This window comes from Penicillium argentinense (assembly GCF_028826775.1).
Source record: "Penicillium argentinense strain IBT 30761 chromosome Unknown utg000009l_segment0_segment0, whole genome shotgun sequence".
NCBI lineage: Eukaryota > Fungi > Ascomycota > Eurotiomycetes > Eurotiales > Aspergillaceae > Penicillium > Penicillium argentinense.
In genome coordinates this window covers 4,484,531-4,504,929 of record NW_026622668.1, presented here as the reverse complement: position 1 = coordinate 4,504,929, position 20,399 = coordinate 4,484,531, and the positions used below count along the sequence as shown (strand labels likewise).

Sequence of the window (20,399 nt, the reverse complement as noted above, 5' to 3'; positions counted from 1 at the left end):
AAACCCAAGGTTCATCCAAAACATTCTCAAACGCCTATGGCATCGTCTGGTTTTAAAACTCCGTATGGATATAGCGTGGAACCCGCAATCCGGCATTGGAACAGAGCGAGCGCACAAATCAAGAATTTGAGATCGCCTCGATTTTCTGCGAATTATGAGAGTATGATAGGTACGTTGACTAGGACGCTGAGCTCCCAGCTATAATTCGCACGCATGACTTCATGGTCCATACGTTAATGGAAAAGAAGACGGGTGAAATTGTAAACCCGAGGTGATACTGGAATGGATAGAGCTCGGATAAAACGGAGCAGCCGGGTTTCCGAGGGCCTGGACGGCATTGAAAGAAGAAAGAGAAAAAAGGCCCAATTTTCATGGGCTATGGGATCCCGCGCCAAAGCAATCGAAATAGTACACTCAGTACATGTTCGAACACATGTGATTTGAAAGGAGGGTCGCGCGCTTCATGAATTTCAGTTTTCTAAGGCCATTATTTTACTGGTGATTTCGTGTCCTGTGGTTTTCGATAATTGATCACATGAGATAAGGTGAGATTATCCAAAAGCTTTCGAACAAGAAGATTGTGTGATATATTGAACTTTCCAAAATTCAGGGGCAGTGCAGCGCAGCACGATGTGAGTCACGATAACCTAGAAGGATCACTTCCCAGCTTCCTCGTGAGTACCATGGAGACCCGAGACTGACAAACACATGGGATATAGCAGAACATCCCTTATATCGAAGTGCGAATATGCAGAGCTGAAACGTCTTACCTCTTCCAACATTTGCAAGCTGACTCCTCGCCACTGACCAGTTTCCCAAAAAGGAAGGCATTCAGCCCCCATAAACAAACTCGCCCCGCCTCACCTCTCACGGGCCCGTCAGAGGACAGCATGCCGTTGCAATGGCTCCCACACCCGCCGGCTCCAAACCTTCTCCAATCTCTAGCAGTTCCTGAAGACAGATGAGTGGCGCCCGCTAGACTCGATGTGCGGTGAGTCCCTGTCGATCCCGCCGTTTTGGTGTTCAGCTCACCCTGCACGCAGTGCGAATGATGAGGATGACACGAATCCTGCGCGGAGGTTAGTACTTTTTCTATATGAAGGATGGGCTTGGTTATGCTTTCTCGGGGCCTGGATTGCCCCGCGCTGCTGGCGCCGGGTGGGGCTGTTTGATAGATGCAGTTTCCGTTATGGTCAATAGCCATAACAATCGGCTCATACTCCTCCCTGAAGGATTTCCTATCAACAATAAATAGGCCCTGAACCTCCGAGAAGGAAAGGGGCATCCTCTCCATCACTCATTCGGAGTGGTATCTCCTCTCTCCTTCCAACTTCTCCCATTTTCTCCCATTTACACTGCTAGTACTTCAGCATCACCAAGATGCACGCAACACTCGCTCTAACAGCCCTCGCCCTCCTCCCAGTGGCGCAGAGCGCCCCAGCAACAAGCAACCTAAACCCCCTCGTCGCTCCCCACGGAGTCCACGGAGTCTACAAACGCTGCGGCCAAGTCTCGAAATATTACGGCCAGCACACAGAAGACTGGAACAACTACAAAACTGGCGACTGGCTCAACAACTGGTGGAACAATCACAGCAGCTTAATCGAGAACAACTCAGCCGGGTTTGCCGGCGCCTTCGGGCAATGGGCGATGGGCAATCCAGACTGGACCTGTCGAGACGACGGTTCCGACTCGGACTGCGACCTGAACCTGTGCGACAACCGCGTCCTGAACAACCGCGGCAACGACATCCGACCGACCTACTATGTCCTCGAATCCGTCAATCGGCTGCACACCTATTTCACTGGTGTCTCGGAGTCGTTCACGACGGCTGCGCTGGGCGCCGCGCTGTCCAAGGATTCCTGGGCGACGACCTTCTACACGGATAAAGATGATAAGAGCGTGGGTGCGCTCAAGGGCGTTCTCACGGCCATGACTACCATCATCGGTATCGGGGCTTCGTTTGCGGGCCTTGCTGGCCCCATTACCGGCGCGGTTGCTGGTGCTGGGGCGGCGTTGATGGGTGGTGCGAATAGTGCGGCGGGTATAGTTCTGGGTCAACAGTTAGCTTCCTTCCTCAAATACACCATACACAGTACTAACAACATGACTAGCCAAGACGACACCTTCCAAAAATCCGCCGACCTAGGCGGCATCCTCGGCACGATCGTCGTCGACTCCCTGAAATCCTTCACAACCGCGAACAACCAACTAATGGGCGGCGGCAGCTACAACAATGCCGACATTCGCAGCTACCTCTCCGGCGGCGCGTTCCTCTCCTACCAAGGCGTCGACAAAAACGCCGTCACAGACGCAATGACTCACATGCTTATCGGTACCTCCATCAACCAACTCTACCGCCAACAAAAAGTCTTCATCATGGGCGGCGGCGCCTGCGGCGACAACCAAGGCATCGGCTCCGGGCCGCAGGAAGCGGTAGTGTGCCGCGATGGCAAAGCCTGGTACCTGTACTACTGGCAGGAGAACGACGTGATCTCAACAACCTCGCATCAGTGGGGGTGGATGAATCCGCCGCCGGGCTCGGACTCGCTGAACCAGGGACCCTACAGCGGGGTCAGTGTGCAGGATATTATCAACTCGTCGCTGGATGCGTATAATGTGGCCGGGTATAACTATGATTCGGACACGGCGAGTTCGAGAGCGGAGGATGCGATTTCGTCTGCGTGGGCGAATCCAGGTGAGAAGGGGGCGGCTTGGGAGGGGATTTTTACTATTCCTGTTTGTGATGTTGGTGGTGCGGTTGGGCAGGATTATGAAGGGGGTGAGTATATTCTGCAGCCGTATGGCCATGATAGTCGGCCTGTTTGGTGTGGGCCGATCTGTGGAGGTGATTCGCAGAAGACGAAGGATTTTATTAACGCGGCGAACATGGAGGGTTTTGAGAGTCCGAAGCATCTTTGTTCGGAGGATCCGGGGTATTAGATGAGGTGGTGGCGAAATCGAAGTGTATATGTGGAGGCTGTGGATGATGCTGCGTTGTAGTTGTTGATAGTTCACATGTCTGGTTGTCTGTTTACGGACGGTCACTCTTAGAAATCGGATGAATACATCAGCTGAACAGTTGAATGATGCCAAGAGCCTTGAGCATCCTCACAGTAACAAGAACCATTTCTCTGACTCAACTATCAGGTGCCTAGTACGAACATCCCACGTCGTGGTCTAGCTCCAAGGTCCCCGAGGCTGACAGATCTGCCACCCATGCAGCCCAACGATCCTGAGGACCTTGCCGGGGATCTGCAGTTCGGATGCAAACAATTGTCGGAGAGATCCGATTAAACTCCCGATCAAGATGTGCCAGGGTAGATCTCAATCGGTTAGAGAAAGAGGTCACAATAATCAGATTGATGGCTTGCTCTTGGAACCTGAGTGTAAGCAACCAAAAAAAAAAAAAAAAAAAAAAAAAAAAAAATTTGGAAGATAATTTCAGTGTTTTGTAAATACATCTCGTCTAAATCCTTTTGCATACATCTTTCCAGCCCGAAATTAAATACACGAATACCTCACCATACCCTTAGGCCTAGATCCTCGTAAAAAATCAACCCTTCTTCTCCTCATCTCCCATTTGAGTCCCCTTCTCAATCCTCTTCTTCGCCTCCTCCTTCAACTTCTCATCATCTGCCCTCTTCAACCCAACCTGCGGCATCAACCAGCAAGCCAAGAAAAAGGCCAAAGCCGACAGCGCAGCTCCAATAATGAAAATAACCCTAAACCCCTTCTGGTAGGCCGGGATCAGCACGCTGCGGATATGCTGCGCAGACTCTGCTGATTGTTTCGATAGATAGGTCTGTGGGCTTGAGAGGAGGGAGCGGGATTCGGAGTCGTCTAGGCCCAGGGATGAGATTGATGAGCTGACAATGTTGTTGCTAATAGTTGTTAGTGCATTGATCATTAGCGTGGTGATTCAGATGAGATGATGTACATACATAATTGTACCGGCGATTGCGAGGCCGAGGGTGCCGCCAAGATTGCGGACGAAGCTGGAATATTGAATTAGTATGGAACATGAGGTGTTTGGCGGGTACATACTTGCGGAAGGAGGTGACGACTGCCATGTCTCGGCGCTCGACGCCGGCTTGGACTGCGATGAGGGATCTGCATCCATTTTGTTAGAAGTATTCGATCTCGTATAAAAGGGGAAAAAAAACATACGGCTGCAAGGTATTCCCGACACCCACACCCGTCAAAATTCCGTATCCAATTTGCTTCCCGATCCCAGACGACTGATCAAGCGTCGAGAATAGACCGAGACCAACGGCCCAAATCACCCAGCCAAAGAGGATACACTCTCTATAACGGCCGACCCAGTGCACGACCAGACCAGAGAGCGTGCTGCTGACGGCTTTATTGCGGTTAGTTTAAAAACACACTGGCTTTTAGGGTTACTCACTCTGCATCAAAGTAATGGGCAACAACATCGCACCCGCCTTAACAGTCGAGTACCCAAAAACCAACTGATAAAACGTCGGAATATAATATACCTGCACCAAAAAGTTCCACCCATTAACAAACATGGTCAAACAAGCCCCATTAACAATTCTGCCACGAAAGATATGCATCGGCACAAGTGGCACCTTCGCGCCCTTCCACTGCCATCCCACAAAAACGCCAGAAATCACAACGCCCACAACAAGCGTCGCAACAACATGCGCCGAGTCCCAGGCGTACTCCCCACCACCCCAATTCAAGCCCAACAGCAACACTGCCGTGCCCCCCAGCGCAAGAAACGCCCCGAAGAAATCAATGGCCTTCAGCTTAAGCTTCCAGTCCCCCTCAACTTTACGCAGGGGCATAAAGAAGAGCACGAAGAGGGTCGTTACCGCCGTTAGCGGGAGGTTGAGTCTGAAAATCCAGCGCCAGGAATCGTGCGAGATGGAGGCGAGGGCGCCGCCGATGACGGGGCCGATTCCGTTTGCGATGGCGACGACGGCGCCGAGTATACCTTGGTACTTTCCTCGTTCGCGGAGTGGCACGACGTCGCTGACGATCATTTGGGCGACTGTCATTAGGCCGCCGCCGCCGACGCCAGTCAGCGCGCGGAAGATGATTAGTTGCGTGACGGTTTGCGCGAGGGAGGATGCTAGCGAGCCGATGAAGAAGATTGCTAGCCCGATGAAGAGGATGTATTTGCGTGACCAGATGTCGGAGAGTTTGCCGTAGAGGAGTTGGAAGCAGGTTGAGGTGCTGGTCAATGTTAGTTGGAATAAACAACGGGCCGAGTGTGTCCATCTTGGATGCGCATGCGGAATTGAAGAAAGCACACTGCTTCATGATCTGCTGGATAGTTTCACTTACACGAAGTAGCCGCCAGAAATCCAGGACGTCTGGTCACTCGCACCCAGCGCATTGCCGATAATAGCCAGACTTGCAGCGAGGGTCGTCTGGTCCATCAAGGCCAGCAGGTCCACGGTGGAACAGGCCAGGAATATCTAGCGGGGTCAGCCAGCTCATCTTATCTGATTTCTTTTGTCGCGATAGGCGACATAAACTCCCTCCCGAGGTTATTGCCAGAAAAGAAAGAGTACTCACGGTGATGATGGTTCGTTTGGGCACGTAGTTAGTCTGCTCGTTGAAAAGTACGGCCCCATTTTTGTCATTGTCAGACAAATCAGCGTCAGAGCTGGACGGGGACGAGTGGCCTGATTGATCTTGCAGCATTCCGGCAGCCATTGCGATTGATGTGGACGGCGGCGATAGGAGCAGTACTCCAGCGTGTGTGAGAGTGCAGTGTTGGGAAGGAGGAAGGGGGAGCTGCATTCGTCCTGGTTCCCTTTCTCCCTAGCTCTCTGTCTTAAGGTGACCAGAATTCATAAACACTAACAAACGATCTTGTCCACATGGAAGGCTTGTACTAGTAATTACAGAAAAGTCGGTCGCAGAAACAGCAGGGATCGCCGCGCAAATGCGGCCGCTCTGACAGGAGCCGATCAAAGTCCACAACTTGCTCAAACACCCTCAAGGTACCCGACATCTACTACTAGAGTACCAATACAAGTGGAGATACTTTAGGGCTGTCGCGAGGACCTCCCGTATATATTTCCTCGGAATTTCTTGATATTGCAGAAGGTCCTTGCTGTCTCTTCTTCCCTTGTAAGTAAATATAGGTATCGCCTTCTAGAACTGCGGGCGAGAATTCCTGGCGGGGCCAGGACGCCGAATCCCCGTTTTCGAATTTCCCGATCCAGGTTCGACAGTTGGTATGTGCTGGTACTGGTAGATGTGTAATCGAGGAACATCCCTTCAGTACTCCCTGTTAGTACTTGGTACCTTATTAGAAGTAGTGTACTGCAGGAGTAGAGTTTGCTGCAGTAAACTAAAATCCCCGAAGTCAAGCATCCTAAGGTACCCTCTGAGGTACCCCAACTTTTTTTTTTTTTTTTTTTTTTTTTTTTGGCAATCTATCCCACCTCAGGCTGATCCATGAGTAATATTATCCACTTCCTACTGGTAGTCTCTTCCCTGGAAAGGGTACGAGTATTTCCAGATAAATTTCGGCGCTTGCAGCGTCCGCGGAATGATTTGTCTCACCCCTCATCTGACTGGTTTTGTACACAGTGGACCCGATGATCGAGCGCCTTTGCGCCTTTTTGTGCCATTTCCTCAGAAGATGACTCCAAATTACTAGTAGTATTCCGAGGTATAGTTGGTACCCTTCGGGTGCCAAGCTGACGCATAGGGCAGAGGGTCCCCGCGGGATCAGGGCACCGGGCGAGTATATATGCTGGCGGTGGTCCCCTTGTTCTCAAGTGTTATCAGTTCATTCAATTCACATCGGCCCTCTTACCTCCTGTCATTGTCCTTCCCGCTCGACTATGGGCGTGGGTGGTAGTACGCTCCAATCCTCTGATTCTGTTCCGGTCCCTCCCCCACCTGCACCCAAGACAATGGCCAACGAGAAGAATGTCTACTTCGGCACGGATTCGTTGAAGAAATACTTCGATCCAGACTGCCAGCCACCGCTGCCGCTGGTAGAATTGCCCGAGCATCTCAATCCGTTTTATCATGACGGTATCCGGATATATGCCAAGATGATGACCATGCACCCGGCCAACAACGTGAAAAGCATGCCAGGTGAGACCTTCGTTGCAAAACACTACAAACCGAGATAAAGACTGACACAGTAGCACCAGCACTTAACATGCTCGAATCCAGCGTAGAGCCCAACAAAACCAACACCATCATCGAATACAGTTCGGGGTCTACAGTCATTTCCATGTCCATGATCGCGCGGGTAATGCACGGCGTCAACGACACCCGCGCCTTCCTCAGCAACAAAACCAGCGACGCCAAGCTGCGACTAATGCAATTCTTCGGACTGAACATCACGCTCTTCGGCGGGCCCTCGCAACCCGAGCCTATCGATAGCCGAGGCGGTATCCAAAACGCCCGACGCATGGCCATGGAATCCGACGACATCGTCAACCCCAATCAATACGAAAACGACAAAAACTGGCAATCGCACATCCGCTGGACCGGGCCACAAATCTACAAACAACTCCCCGAGATCAACGTCCTTTGCGCCGGCATGGGCACCTCCGGCACCATGACCGGCCTCGGGACGTACTTCAAGAGCGTCAAGCCGTCTGTCATGCGGCTGGGCGTGTGCACCGCGCCCGGAGACCGGGTGCCAGGCCCGCGGTCCTTTGCGCTGATGCGGCCGGTCGAGTTTCCCTGGAAAGAAGCTGTAGACGACATTGAGGAGGTCGGGTCGTCGGAATCGTATACACTTTCCCTGCAGTTGTGCCGGGAGGGTTTGGTTTGTGGCCCGTCGTCCGGATTCAATCTGCAGGGTCTCTTCCAGATGCTGTCAAAGCGAAAGAAGCAAGGTACAATTTCTGAACTGGCGGGGCCGGACGGTCTAGTTCACTGCGTGTTCCTGTGCTGTGATCTGCCGTACCAGTATATCAGCGAGTACTTCCAGAAGCTTGGAACGGAGCAATTCCCGCCCATCCGCAATGAGGTAAGATTCCAGAACGCCGTCGGCATGACGTGTTCTCTCCACATCAATGAAACCCCAGCTTTACAGTTGAACTGACGATCCCCGCAGCGCCTGACGAAGGTCGATCTCCACCGCTACGATGAAGCCTGGGAACGCGTCGCCCTGGACGTGCTCCCAGATATCTACGGATCACCGCGGTCCCTAGCTCAAACGCCTCTGCACGAAATCACCCTGAAGCCACAAGCCCGGGTCCTGGACCTGCGACAGGAACCGGATTTCCTCGCGTGGCATCTGCCCGGCTCAATGAATGTGCCGCTGCGCAGCCTGGGGCCGGGGACGCCATCGCCGTTTTCGGACCCGGGCGTGCTGGAGGCGCAGTGGGTGGAGCTGGAGGCGGTGATGGACCGCCTGGTGCGTGCCAGTGAGCTGGGTTCGACGCACGTTTTGGTCGTCTGCTATGATGGGGACACGGCACGCGTGGCGACGAGCGTGCTGCGGGCGCGTGGGGTGGAGGCGGACTCCGTTCGTGGCGGACACACCGCGATGAAAATGTATGGGATCGGAAATGAGGCTATTGAGCCGGTTAAGGTGTCGCAGGCGACGGTTTCGGTGTCGGCGGTGCCCCTTGATTAAGACCGAAATGTTCTGCCTGAACGTTGGTGATGTGTTGGGATGACCAGAATGTAGGGTTGCCGGGCCATGTGATGCGCTAGCCCGATTCGGCACTTCCCTTCTAGGACTACTTTTTCTTTCAATTTTTATCTGTATATACGGAATACGGAATACATCAGGTCAATTAGCTCATCGATCGCGCCGGTGGATCCGCATGAAACGCTAGACAGTTGGACCAAGATCTGGCCGGTTTTCCGGGGGAGGGGCACGTTGCATGCGACGTCATTCAGTATTGTCCTCATTATCTACAGTGTTAGTAGCGAGTGACAAACGTGAGTTTAGTAAAGTGCAAATGATCGAGTAATGGTGAAGTCGAGTACTGCTGTACCTACTCTACTAGTACAGAGTAGTACTAGGCATCTCCTGCGGGCCACCGGCGATCGCGCTCAAATGTGCTCACGCTAGCCGCCTGCAGAGCCGACCTGCGCTAGTGCTGTATGCAATATGTTCGATCGCGAGAACAATACGATCTACGAGTAACTAGGTAATAATTAAAAGATAGCAGGATCACATTTCGTATTTTATTCAATTCAATATTCTCCGTTTCCTAAATTATGTCAATGTAAGACAGTATTCGATGTACTCTATAGTGAAGAGAAAGGGGCACATGCCGGGAGCAAGCTCAAGTATGTCTGTCCCCTGGTTCGCACCCGCCCCGTTTTCATCTATGCAACCTCCCCAGCGACAGTGCACCACGAAATCAGTCATGATGAATTAAGCCCCCCGCCCGGCTGATAACAAAGCCGCCTTCTCCGTTGTTGATGTCGAACCCTCGGAAGACGTGATCGTGAGTTGTCTTGATCTTAATGGACATGAAGATGGACATGCACCGGTTCACCGTGCCCTGGCTGGATCAACCGGTCCAGCTGCAGTCCTCGCGCGCAGACAAATGCAAGCTATCGCCGGAGCAGTGTGCGTTTCGGAATAGTCGATGGCGATACTGGTGAGCCGCACTTCTCAGAAGCACTGCGTGTTTTATGCTCTTGCCGTGCTTGTGTCCAATGTTTGTATCTGTGTTAACTTTTTATCTGATAGGTACGAAGCAGACCATGTCTACGCTCTAAACACAGTCTACCTCTGCTGCGCCATCATCGCCGTCTTCGCCATCTCCAACTTCATCGTCCACTATGCCCCTGACCGGATCAAGCGCACGCGCATCTACCGCCTCACCACCTCCGCCTCGCGATACATGGCCTACCGCGGCTATCGCATCCCCGTCTTCCGATACTGGTCTCCGTCTCTCGGCGTCGTGGCCCTGGGCCTGGTCGGTGTTGTTTTCTTCTTTGGTATGTAGGATCTGTCCTGTTGATCAAGGGGGTTATCAGATAATTGTGAATGATAATACTAACAGCTATTTGCAGCCATGACTCTCGGTCCGAAACCTTATTACTGGCCTACCGATGCCAACTATGGAAGCAGCCCGCCAATTGCCACGCGCGCCGGCTGGATGGCCCTGGCCTTGCTGCCGTTCGTACTGTATGTGCCTGGATTATCAGATGAGATCCGATGGATATTGCTAACCCCTTTTTAGGGCTCTGAGCCTCAAAGCCAATATGATATCGGCCTTGACGGGCGTTCCCCCAGAGAAACTCCAAGTCTTCCACCACTGGACCAGCTACGCCATGTTCGTCCTGGCGCTCGTTCACACCTTTCCCTACATCATTTTCCACATATGGAAAGGCGACATGGTGAAGCAGTGGAAGACGAGTGTGGTCTACTGGACGGGTATACCCGCTCTTCTCTCACAGACCTATCTCACCGTCATGTCCCTGCCAGCCATCCGGTGCGTATCATCCATCTACCTATATGCAAACTGGTTTCCAGCTAACACCGCGTAGAAACCGCTTCTACGAGTTCTTCAAAGCAACCCACTTAATCGCAGCCCTAATCTTCGTCGTCTTCTTCTTCCTGCACTGCGACTTCCGTCTCTCCTCCTGGGACTACTTCATCGCCTCCGGCGCGCTCTACCTAACCTCCCTAGCGGCAGCCCACATCCGCACCTACCTCCTCCACGGCCTGCACACCGCAACCCTCGAGCAACTCCCCAGCGGGCTAGTCCGAGTCGCCGTGCCCACAATCGTAAAATGGACACCAGGCCAACACGTTTTCGTCCGCTTCATCACTTCCGACCTCCACCTGCTCACCGCGCACCCATTCACCATCTCCTCCGTCTGCCGGGACCCCGACGAAGAAGGCAAAGCCTCCGAACTAATCTTCTACATCAAGCCCCGGAAAGGCGTAACGGCCCGACTGGCCTCCCTCGCCCGCCAACGGCCCGGCTGTAAGAAGAAGATTCTCATCGAGGGTCCGTATGGCGGCGTCAGCACATACCACCTCTGCCGCTTCGATACTATCATCGTCATTGCCGGTGGGTCCGGCGGTGGGTTCTCGCTAGCCATGGTCGATGAAGCGCTTCGCCTAACGGGTCTAACGACTAGCGGGAAGGGCGTCCAAGGACGACGGAATCTACAGGTAATATTCTCGACACGAGACCGCTCAATGGCGGATTGGTATGTACAGGAAATCGAGTCGAGACTCTCGCATTCGACAGAGTTACTCTCGGATACGGAGCACGGGTACGAAACATCCGTCTCGGTGCATATCACTTCTCGACCGATGACGTCTCAATCGACGAATACCGTTGACTCGGGACGAGGGTCCATGCGAGACGTTGAAGACATCGAGAAAGAAGAGAAGCTGCCCGCGGAAATTACAACAACGGGCATGTTCAGCCTTAACGTGCACCGGGATGCCAGGCCTGATATCCCCGGCTTGCTGGAACGGACTGTTGGTGTTGCCGGGATGCAGGCTGAGCTTTTGGGGCACAGGTTAAGGATTGGCGTGTTGGTTTGTGGGCCTGCTAGTATGCTACATGATACCCGGAATGCGGCTGCGCTTGCGCAGGCACGCGCGTTGAGGGGCGATGTTGAAGAGGTTTATTTGCATTCGGAGCCTTTTGCGTGAGTTCTTCGCCTGGGAGATGGTGATGTGTCAGTGCTAATGGTTTGATACAGGTGGTGATTTCGATTTCGATTTTCTTATTTCTACCCTGGTACGATCTTCTCGTGCCTTAATTCGGTATCTGCTGGTTTGATATCGAGCGCGGCGGCGCTATCTTTTCTTTGTATACTTTTAGTTTTTAATGTAATACTATTTTTATTCTTCTGGTATTTGTCTGGTTAGTTTGAGTAAATCATTCTACAATGCATCGCTTCGGTGCTTGCTAAGGATTAGTTTGCCTGCTTCTATTTCTCCCAAGTGTAGTCTAGTCTCGAGGGTCTAGACCACACTGAAGCACCAGACCTCCACAAAAGCTTGATTGTGATCTACCCCACAGCATATAATTCTGGTATAACTTTGGATGAAAAGAAAAATTGGATAAAAATAATGATAATGATATGATGATATTAACCACCGTCATAGATCCAGATCCATAAATCACAATCTATCAGTCTAAATATTAACGCAACTAAAAGTACAACTGTACTTTCGCGAAAAATAAAAATATCAAATAAGAATAAAGAATAAAAATGAAAACAAAAAACGCCAGCCCATGAGAGAGATGCAATATGTCCCGAAATAAAAAGCGAGACCAGCCAAATCAACGCCATCAGAAACATGCCAAACCGAAATCAGAGTGGAGATGAGATATCAAATGGTCATCAGGTCATAACCAGAATCACCGCGGTCGAAGCAACTACACCGCACCAAATAGCAAAGACTGCCAGTCGACTTGGAAAACCGCAGTACAAGTCACGCAGCTAACGTCGCTCAACCTTCTCCATAAGCCAATGCCTCATACGCACATTCGCAACACCGCCAACACCATAAGCAGGTACGATCTTCCCCATACGCGCAAAGCAGGACGGGACATAATCCCTCCGAATCCGTGCAACGCGCTCACTCCAATGCAACCCGCCAACCGGCTGACGATTATACAAATCCAGACCAAGCAGATGCATCGGCGTCGAAGCAAACTGCATCAGCGCAGGACAAGCGAACTGCGCGACAGCCGCCTTAGCCGCCGGCGTCGAGGCCATGAAGTCGGGCACGCTGGGGGCCAGCAGCGGGGGGACGTTGAAGGAGGCAAAGATTGTGACGCTGTCGCGGAGGCAGAAGAGAGTGTAGCTTGTTTTTGGAATTGTCGGTGTTGGGGTCGGCGCAGGGCGGCGGAGGGTATGGTGTTTTGAAGGAATGGGTTGTCGGCCCTGCAACTGCTGAGGAGGAGGCGAGGCGCCAAAGATCCTTGCGAATCGCGCGTCTTTGTAGACGCAGATAGCCATATTGACAGTTGTTGTCGAGATGAATTTGAGTGGGCCGGCGAAGACGGTGTCGTAGGGTTTGTTGCGGAGGGTGGAGGAGAGGGTGTCAATTGCGTTGGCGGTTAGGTAGGTTGAGCTGTAGAGGGTGTAGATGAGGAGGAAGGGGGTTGAGAGGAAGAAGGCGGATGGTTTCGCGAGCATTGACTTTAGGCAGGTGGTTATTGTTGTTTGGATTGGGAAGCCTTTTGAGGCCTTTTCGATGATTGCTCTAGCGGAGCGTATTAGCTTTTTTTCTTTCTCGAGAAGACGCCTCGAATAGGAGCTTGCTTTATTGCACGCTTGGGTAAACTCACTGGTCAATAATCGTGATAAGCGGACATGTCAGCGCGCCAGCAGTCGCAGCACTCGCGACATCAACGCCGAGCCGTAAACTCAGATCCTTGGTATTCCACGTCGACATCGACCCCGCCGGGACCGGGGCAGGTGCGGGCTTTTGCGCGCACGCAGGCGCAACAGGGTGTTCAGAAACGGTAGCCATTGTTAACGGGTCCTGCGCGATTGCATCGCGATTCATACTCGGGAAAAGGACTAGCCCGGGAGATAGAGAGGTCACGGCGCATTCAAGGGGCCGGATATGCTGCCACTAAGTCGACCTTATGCAGATGGTTCTAGCAGTGAATGAGTGACGGTAGTGAATGGGCCGAATGGAGAAAGAACAATTACAAAGATGACAGGGCGCTATCTTTTGAATCGCGAGCTCGGGGTTCGGACGAGAAAGGCCCGGGCGCTCGGGCGCTCGGGAGGGTCTCCGATGCCGGCCCAGACTGCCGGATAAACGAACTACAACGCGTTTCACGACCACATGGGGAAATGCAAATGTATCAATATTGAGATGGTATGGTTTTCAGCCCCAACGCCCGTATAAACATGTCAGAAATCAAGTCATCTACCACCCTAGTGTAATACCTAAATAAATCTACGCCGAGGTCGCCTGGAATCCATCCAGCGTCACATTCACTGCGCCGGCTTGCACGAGCTGGAAATAAAGTTAGCAGAGGGATTTGTTGCGCCAGAGACTGCAAAGATAAAACTTACTGCTCGTCGCAGATCATCAATGAGATCATCCACATCCTCTATACCAACACACAACCGGATCAAGTCCTCCGGGAAATCGCGCTCCGCGCGGGTCTTCGCATCAATGCTGGCGTGACTCATGCGGCACGGCATACTGATCAGACTATTTACACAGCCGAAGCTGACACTAATGGCCCAAATCTTCGCGCTCTCAACGATCCGCTCGCTGACATTCACATCGCCCGTCTCAAAGGACAGCACGGCGCCGGCGCCGCGGGCCATCGAGTTGTGCAGCTCGTATTGCGGGTGCGAGCGCAGACCCGGGTACCGCACCTTGAAGCCGTGGGACTCGAGGAACTCCGCGATGCGCTGCGCGTTGCTCTGTTGCTGGTCCATGCGTACCTTCAGCGTCTTGACGCCGCGCAGCAGGAGCCATGAGTCGAAGGGCGAGAGACCGCAGCCCGAGGCATTGATCGGGAAGTACAGGCGTTCGCCGAGGGAAAGGTCGTTGACCGCGATCACGCCGGCCATCAGGTCGTGGTGGCCGGAGAGATACTTGGTGCCGGACTCGTAGACGATGTCCGCGCCCAGGTCGAGCGGGTTCAGGAGGAGAGGCGAGAGCATGGTGTTGTCCACGGAGACCAGGCAGTTCGGGTTGGCTTCGTGGGCGGCTGTGGCGATGCGGCCGATGTCGACGATCTTGATGAGCGGGTTGGTGGGCGTCTCGAGGAGGACCATGGCGGTCTTGGAGCTCAGCACGTCAAAGACCTTTTCGGGCTGTGTCGTGTCGACGTGGTGCACAATGATACCGCCGTTGGTCGAGAGATACTTCAGCAGACGGTTGGTACCGCCGTACAAATCGTCGCCGGTGACAACCTCATCGCCAGGTCGCAACAGCCGAGTAATCACGTCCAGCGCAGCCATGCCGGACGACACTACCAGCGCGCGCTGCGCCGACATGATCTTCGCGAGGTGTCGCTCGAGGTGGGTACGGGTCGGGTTACCGGACCGTGTATAGTCATACTCTCCACCACCGCTGCCGGAGGTCTGCTTGAAAGTGGCACTCTACACAAGCGGTCAGTGTTTCTGTCATAATGTATACGGATTGAGTGCAATGCTGTAGGCATGCTGCACATATCCTTTCCCTTACCTGGTAGATCGGCACGCTGCTCGCATTGTACTGGTCACTTCCCTCGGTGAAGACCAACTCGGTGGCAATGTTGTACCGGCGGCCGCCGTGGGGGCTAGACGGGGCGGGCGATGGAGGCAGGTCATTGCCTTGGAGGTCCACGGAGGGGAATGCCTTCTTCGCAGAGCTCGAACCCGACGCCGCGGTGGGCGCTCCGGATCCCGACGCCGACATCGCTAAAGCGGGGTATGTGAAGTCCTAGAGTTTGGATGAGAGGACGGAGGTAGTGGGTGCGGGAGGGAGGACGATGCAACGAGGAGGCCACCACGAATCGAAAGCAATGGGATATGGGGAAGAGAGGAGAGGTGGAATGGCGATAGAATAAAATATGCTGGAGTGACTCCTTCAAATTCCCCCGGACAGTCGTGACTCCGCTATGGCGGGCCGCTGATTGGCGAATCGCGGGCCTTTGCGATTTCGTCATCCGCTAGGCCCGATTGGGAATGTTTTCATCGGAGTCGAGTTGATCTACATTGATCCTGTTATTACTATTATTAACATGGGATGAATAGATCTTCAGGGTGAAACTACTATAAGTTAAATGGCTATGTAGATCTGAGGATTTGGATAAAATGTTCAATGACTCCATTTAGCAAGTTATAGAGAGTACAAGAAGATCCGCTCCAGACCGCCACACCGTAAACGCCAGCATTCCGTTTTGAGCAGCTAGCAAACAACCAAACTATGTACCATGACGGGATTATATTATGATAGAAAGAGACATCAGGTCCAACGGAGAAAATTCTTAAGCAGCCAGATCACCAAAGCCGCCATTGATACCGAAGAATTGGAACCTAGATATAGATCAGTACATAAGTCTTCTTCCGGCGTCGGGGGAAACATACCAGTCTTCCACGTTCAAGGTCGTCGGCGCAGTCGGTCCACTACGCGAGCTGCTACTCCAGTTATCGTCCTGACTGGCAGCGTCCAGCGCCGCCCCGCTCATGGTCCCATCAAGACCCTGCATCGGCCACGACTGGCCCGCATCTATGCCAAATGCCTGCGATCCATGGGGTGCCTGCATCCCCATACTACCTGGAATACCATGCATCATCTGCGGACTGCCCTGGGAAACAGACATGCTGCGTCCGCCGGGAATCGGCTGCGGCTGCGCGCCCATCATCGGCCGCTGGCCCAGATTAGGGGCCTGGAGGTTCGATGGTATCTGCAGTTGCGGGTCGACGGTCGCCGGGGGTGGAGAGGTCAGTTCGGGGAAGATGGCGGTGCCGTCGGGGAACAACTGGTCGGGTTGGAAATTCTCCCAGAGCGAGGGCGAGAGATTGGGCGAGGTACGGGTCACGAGGAAGAAGTCGGGAGGCGTGGCGGGGAGGGAGAACTGGGCGTTGAAGGGGGTGGTAGGACGAGTGTTGCTCCGGGAGTTGGATGGGCCGGCCGTGGGGTCGTGGGGTCCACGGGGGGCGTTGGGCGATTGCTGGCCCAGAGGAGGCTGGTTCAGTTCCCGGGATGGGGTCACAGCCGGTGTCTGGGGACGAGATCGCTCATATGAGACCGGAGGTGTAGGACCACCGTTGGGCAGGGGAAGATCCATATCGTCGAACTTGCGCTTCGGCGGGTCGGGCCTCTTCGCGGGGCCTGCGTTGGGGTTGGCGTTCGCATTCTCGTGTGGTCGACGGTGGTGTCGCTTGCCAGCGGCCTTCTGTAGTCGTTCTTCCAGCACCTTGTTGCCGAGGATGGAGTCGAATAGGGTGTGTACCATCTTAGCTACCAGCCAGACCTTGGAAACGTCCTTCAGGGCCGTCATGCAAACATGGATTCTTTCCTGGCAAGTCGCCACGATCGACGGAACCGAGGAACGCATCTGGTAAACGTGCATGATCAGGGCGGAGAACAAGCTGTACACGATAAAGGCCGGGGTGTATCGAATCTCATTGTGAGCCTGGAGAGCCTCGACAATGGAAGTCATCATACCCGCAGCCTGGAAGGCAATCGTCCGAGATGGGTAGGCCATCTCCTCGACTCGATAGCTATTCGGCGCCGACGACGCAGGCGGCATGTGGGCTCGGTGTAGCAGACAAAGAGTGGTGTAGTAGTTGGAATGAAGCAAGGCGGCCCAGAAGTGGTGCCGAGATCGCTGCCAGCACACCTCCTTGGGACAATTTTGAAGCCAATCGGCCAACGCCATATCAGAGTGGGTGAGATCCATCGCATTCATCCGACGAGACTTGGACGCCACCGAGTATTGCTGGGACAGTACCAGCCCCATAATCTCGCAGAGCTTGACGTATTGCAAAAAGAACTGCACATGCACTGTGTCGGGCGGATATTCGGCCGGCGTATCAAGCTCATCTTCGATAAAGTCGTCTTCGGTCACCATGGGCACGTCCGAGTCATCCGTGTTGATCCCAATGGGCCGTCCCAGTGCAACTGCCACAGAGCGATCGCGAGTAAACAGAGTCCACCAAATACGCTTCCACAGTCTCTTGTCGGGCTTGTTGAGTTGTGAAGTTTCCACGCTACGGTGCATACCCGAGCCCTGTGCCACGACCATGGCAACCCGGGTCCAGTAGAACACGTTCTTTGTCACATCTATCAAGTTCTGCGTTAGTAAAGGTCTTGAGAGTTCAGATAATACACTCACCCTCAGGGCCTTCCCAGTACCAGCCTAGTAGCACCAAGGCTTGCACGATCGTCACACGGTCATCCTCGTAGTTGGCATCGTACAACGCCTTGGCACGTTTGTAGAAGGTCATCGCGGCCGGGGTGGTCGAGCCATTCGCATCCATCAACTGCGGGTTAGTGCAGACCCGGGATCCGGCCAGCAAGATCGCCTGCAGCAGGAGCAGCGACGGCGGGTTCTTGGGGTCCCGATAATGACGCATAAAGCGGCTGCGGTTGATGATGGGGACGACAGGGGCAACCCATTTGAAATAGGCATCGACGAGTTCATCACATAGGGGTTTCGGGGGCAGCAGGAAGGCGCCACGCTGGTGAAGGATGTCGATTTCCAGGTTATCAAGGTCCGTCAATCGCGCCCGCGATCCGCGGATATTCGGTGGCAGCGGATAGTGTACGACATCTGTTGTTCCATGTCGGTCCTGGACCAGAAGAGACAGGTTCGATGATTCTCCCAGATACGCCACACGACCCGCTTCTTTAATCGGAGCCCGCGCAAACTTGGGCTTCATGAACTGCGCATAGGCGCTATCCGTCGACGCCTGTTGGGCCGCCTCCGACTCGGTCAGAGAGGTGACGGGCATGCCATCGACGGCCATGCGGCTCTTCCGGTATCCAAACGTATCATCTTTTTCATCCGAGTCCGATTGTCCAGCACGAACACCCTCGGAGGAGCCGGTGCCAACGGGTTCCTCGGTGCTGTCGGGGCGAAAGTGAGCAACCGCTGCGTCGACGAGGGCGGAGGCGGTGTGGGGCGGGCTGTCGACATACCGACTGTCGTCTTTGGGCTTGCTGGAGTTCTTCTTGCGTTTGGGGGTCGGGATCTTGCATTCAATCGAGAAGGCGACGCAGTTTGTGCAGGGAACGCCTAGGCTGGCGGCATCACATCGAACCTAACGTCACAAAGTGGTTAGCGCCAGCGACAATGAGGTACCCGACCGGGATATTCGGATCGGAGAATTTACTCACCTTACGAGCATGGCAGGTCTGTTAATGAAACAAGCATTTGTTAGCGACGGACTATTGCAATGGGGTCTGGGCTTATGGTGGTTCAACTGGGTTGATGCATCGCGATAAGGAGGGACCGAGGCACAAAGGCAGCCTCGGCTCTCACCAGCTCGCGTCTTCCCCCTCCCTTGAAGGGCAAAAGGACGTACCTCGCACGCGCGTGATGCACGTTGTCTAGAATTAGATAAAACGAATCAGTATGCCGACCACGAAACTTTTCTTTTTCGCCTCTCTGCATTTTCAGGGATGGACATGGGGTGAAAATCCTGCGAAACTCTCGCTCCTTTCCCCTCTTCCCAGGCCGACTCGACTGGACTGGGGGTCTGTCGCCGCCGCGCATTCAGAACATCCCGCAGATATTTGACTAGGAGTCTGTCTGGGAATCCTCGAGGCCCACATTGTATCGTGTTCGCGCGTCCACCCCATGCTAATGCTGACGAGTGTCGAGTCGACTCACCTTCTGAAACTGACTGGCTGGCCACCGGGGCCGTTGCGCACTGTGATGCCGGAGGTGCCTGTCGAGCCGGCGGCGCTAGGGGCCGGACTGGGATGGGTGGCCGCGGTATCGCCTTGGGATTCGATCGTAGTGCTCATGGCCACGTCCCCATCCATCAAAGACGAGGAGGCAGTTCAAGCGGGGGAGGTCGCGATGGTCGGGGGTGGGTGAGGAATGATATAGTCGGTAAGGCAGGAAGGCTTCGGATGGAAAGGGGGGACGCAAATAGGGACGCCACGCGATCAGGGAAGAAAAAGTACCGGAACTGCGTCGCGGTGGAAGGAAAGAGGATGGGGAGGAGGATGGAGAGGATGTGGCAATACCGGCGGAGAGAAACTGAGGTCACGGACTTCCGCCCACAATCCAGACTGGGTGTGTGGGGGACCAACAGGAGCACCCTGATTTCCGCAGCATCAGAACAGCAATCAGCATCATACTTGGCATACACAAGCATCTCTGATTGAATACAAACACTCTTCATTCTATTTCATTCTCTTCTTTCTACTCTTTCCCTCCCTCTCAATGAACTCATCCCAACACTGCAGTTTCCATCTCAAACGCTAACGTCCCAGAAAAGGACATCCAGACCAACCCACAACGACCGTTACTCGTCCCAACCTTGGAAAGGTCCAGTTCCCCTTCCCACAATGCAAAGACCAACCACTGGAAATTCCATCCTGTCCAACATCCCGGTGCAACCTCCTCCCCCGACTGCTCTCCCTATCCCAAGGACCCCTCCACCGAACCCCAATTGCGCGTTCCAAGGATGCTGACCAGGACTCGGGGCAATGCACTGCACCAGGCATCCGACCCGCTCGGGTCCTGGAGTGATCGACGGAGGGAGAGCGAGTGGAGGCACCCAAAACCAGGTCAGTGGAATCGCCGAGGAGGCTCCGGTCGCGAGACTACCGCTGGAGACGGCGCTACTTTGGGGTAGGTGCAGACAAATATACATACTACACTAGGGCACACTCTGCTGAGGCAAGGTGGCTGACGAGGGCAGGCATCCGCTATAATTGTAGTGGGTGGGCGTGGAAATACCACCAATCAGCCTCACCCCCGGCCCCAATTTGGAAGAAACGTGCCGGCTGTGACGGGCATGACAGC

General features: G+C 53.9%; 7 protein-coding genes across 7 annotated transcripts; 3 read left to right on the top strand and 4 right to left on the bottom strand.

Annotated features, from left to right (window-relative positions):
* Positions 1–1,380: 1,380 nt before the first annotated feature.
* On the top strand, positions 1,381–2,943 carry N7532_009251 (uncharacterized protein; the record flags this gene model as incomplete). The annotated part of the gene is made up of 1 exon (XM_056621742.1): positions 1,381–2,943. The coding sequence occupies one exon, from the start codon at positions 1,381–1,383 to the stop codon at positions 2,941–2,943; it is 1,563 nt and encodes a 520-aa protein (XP_056472548.1).
* Positions 2,944–3,556: 613 nt separating this feature from the next.
* N7532_009250 (MDR family MFS transporter) lies at positions 3,557–5,688 on the bottom strand (the record flags this gene model as incomplete). The annotated part of the gene is made up of 7 exons (XM_056621741.1): positions 3,557–3,884; positions 3,945–3,998; positions 4,048–4,113; positions 4,171–4,360; positions 4,409–5,202; positions 5,314–5,447; positions 5,548–5,688. 7 exons carry the CDS (start codon positions 5,686–5,688, stop codon positions 3,557–3,559), a joined length of 1,707 nt encoding a protein of 568 aa, XP_056472547.1.
* A 1,142-nt stretch (positions 5,689–6,830) lies between these two features.
* On the top strand, positions 6,831–8,590 carry N7532_009249 (putative cysteine synthase B; the record flags this gene model as incomplete). The annotated part of the gene is made up of 3 exons (XM_056621740.1): positions 6,831–7,089; positions 7,143–7,978; positions 8,066–8,590. The coding sequence occupies 3 exons, from the start codon at positions 6,831–6,833 to the stop codon at positions 8,588–8,590; spliced, it is 1,620 nt and encodes a 539-aa protein (XP_056472546.1).
* Positions 8,591–9,435: 845 nt separating this feature from the next.
* On the top strand, positions 9,436–11,650 carry N7532_009248 (ferric reductase family protein; the record flags this gene model as incomplete). Its single annotated transcript, XM_056621739.1, has 6 exons — positions 9,436–9,572; positions 9,665–9,915; positions 9,991–10,105; positions 10,161–10,412; positions 10,468–11,589; positions 11,644–11,650. The coding sequence occupies 6 exons, from the start codon at positions 9,436–9,438 to the stop codon at positions 11,648–11,650; spliced, it is 1,884 nt and encodes a 627-aa protein (XP_056472545.1).
* Positions 11,651–12,390: 740 nt separating this feature from the next.
* N7532_009247 (uncharacterized protein) lies at positions 12,391–13,465 on the bottom strand (the record flags this gene model as incomplete). Its single annotated transcript, XM_056621738.1, has 2 exons — positions 12,391–13,159; positions 13,245–13,465. The coding sequence occupies 2 exons, from the start codon at positions 13,463–13,465 to the stop codon at positions 12,391–12,393; spliced, it is 990 nt and encodes a 329-aa protein (XP_056472544.1).
* Positions 13,466–13,867: 402 nt separating this feature from the next.
* N7532_009246 (cystathionine beta-lyase STR3) lies at positions 13,868–15,328 on the bottom strand (the record flags this gene model as incomplete). Its single annotated transcript, XM_056621737.1, has 3 exons — positions 13,868–13,927; positions 13,987–15,030; positions 15,116–15,328. The coding sequence occupies 3 exons, from the start codon at positions 15,326–15,328 to the stop codon at positions 13,868–13,870; spliced, it is 1,317 nt and encodes a 438-aa protein (XP_056472543.1).
* Positions 15,329–15,899: 571 nt separating this feature from the next.
* farA (CeGAL family transcription factor) lies at positions 15,900–19,408 on the bottom strand (the record flags this gene model as incomplete). Its single annotated transcript, XM_056621736.1, has 6 exons — positions 15,900–15,948; positions 16,000–17,701; positions 17,754–18,681; positions 18,758–18,775; positions 18,946–18,970; positions 19,254–19,408. 6 exons carry the CDS (start codon positions 19,406–19,408, stop codon positions 15,900–15,902), a joined length of 2,877 nt encoding a protein of 958 aa, XP_056472542.1.
* Between the last annotated feature and the right edge of the window lie 991 nt (positions 19,409–20,399).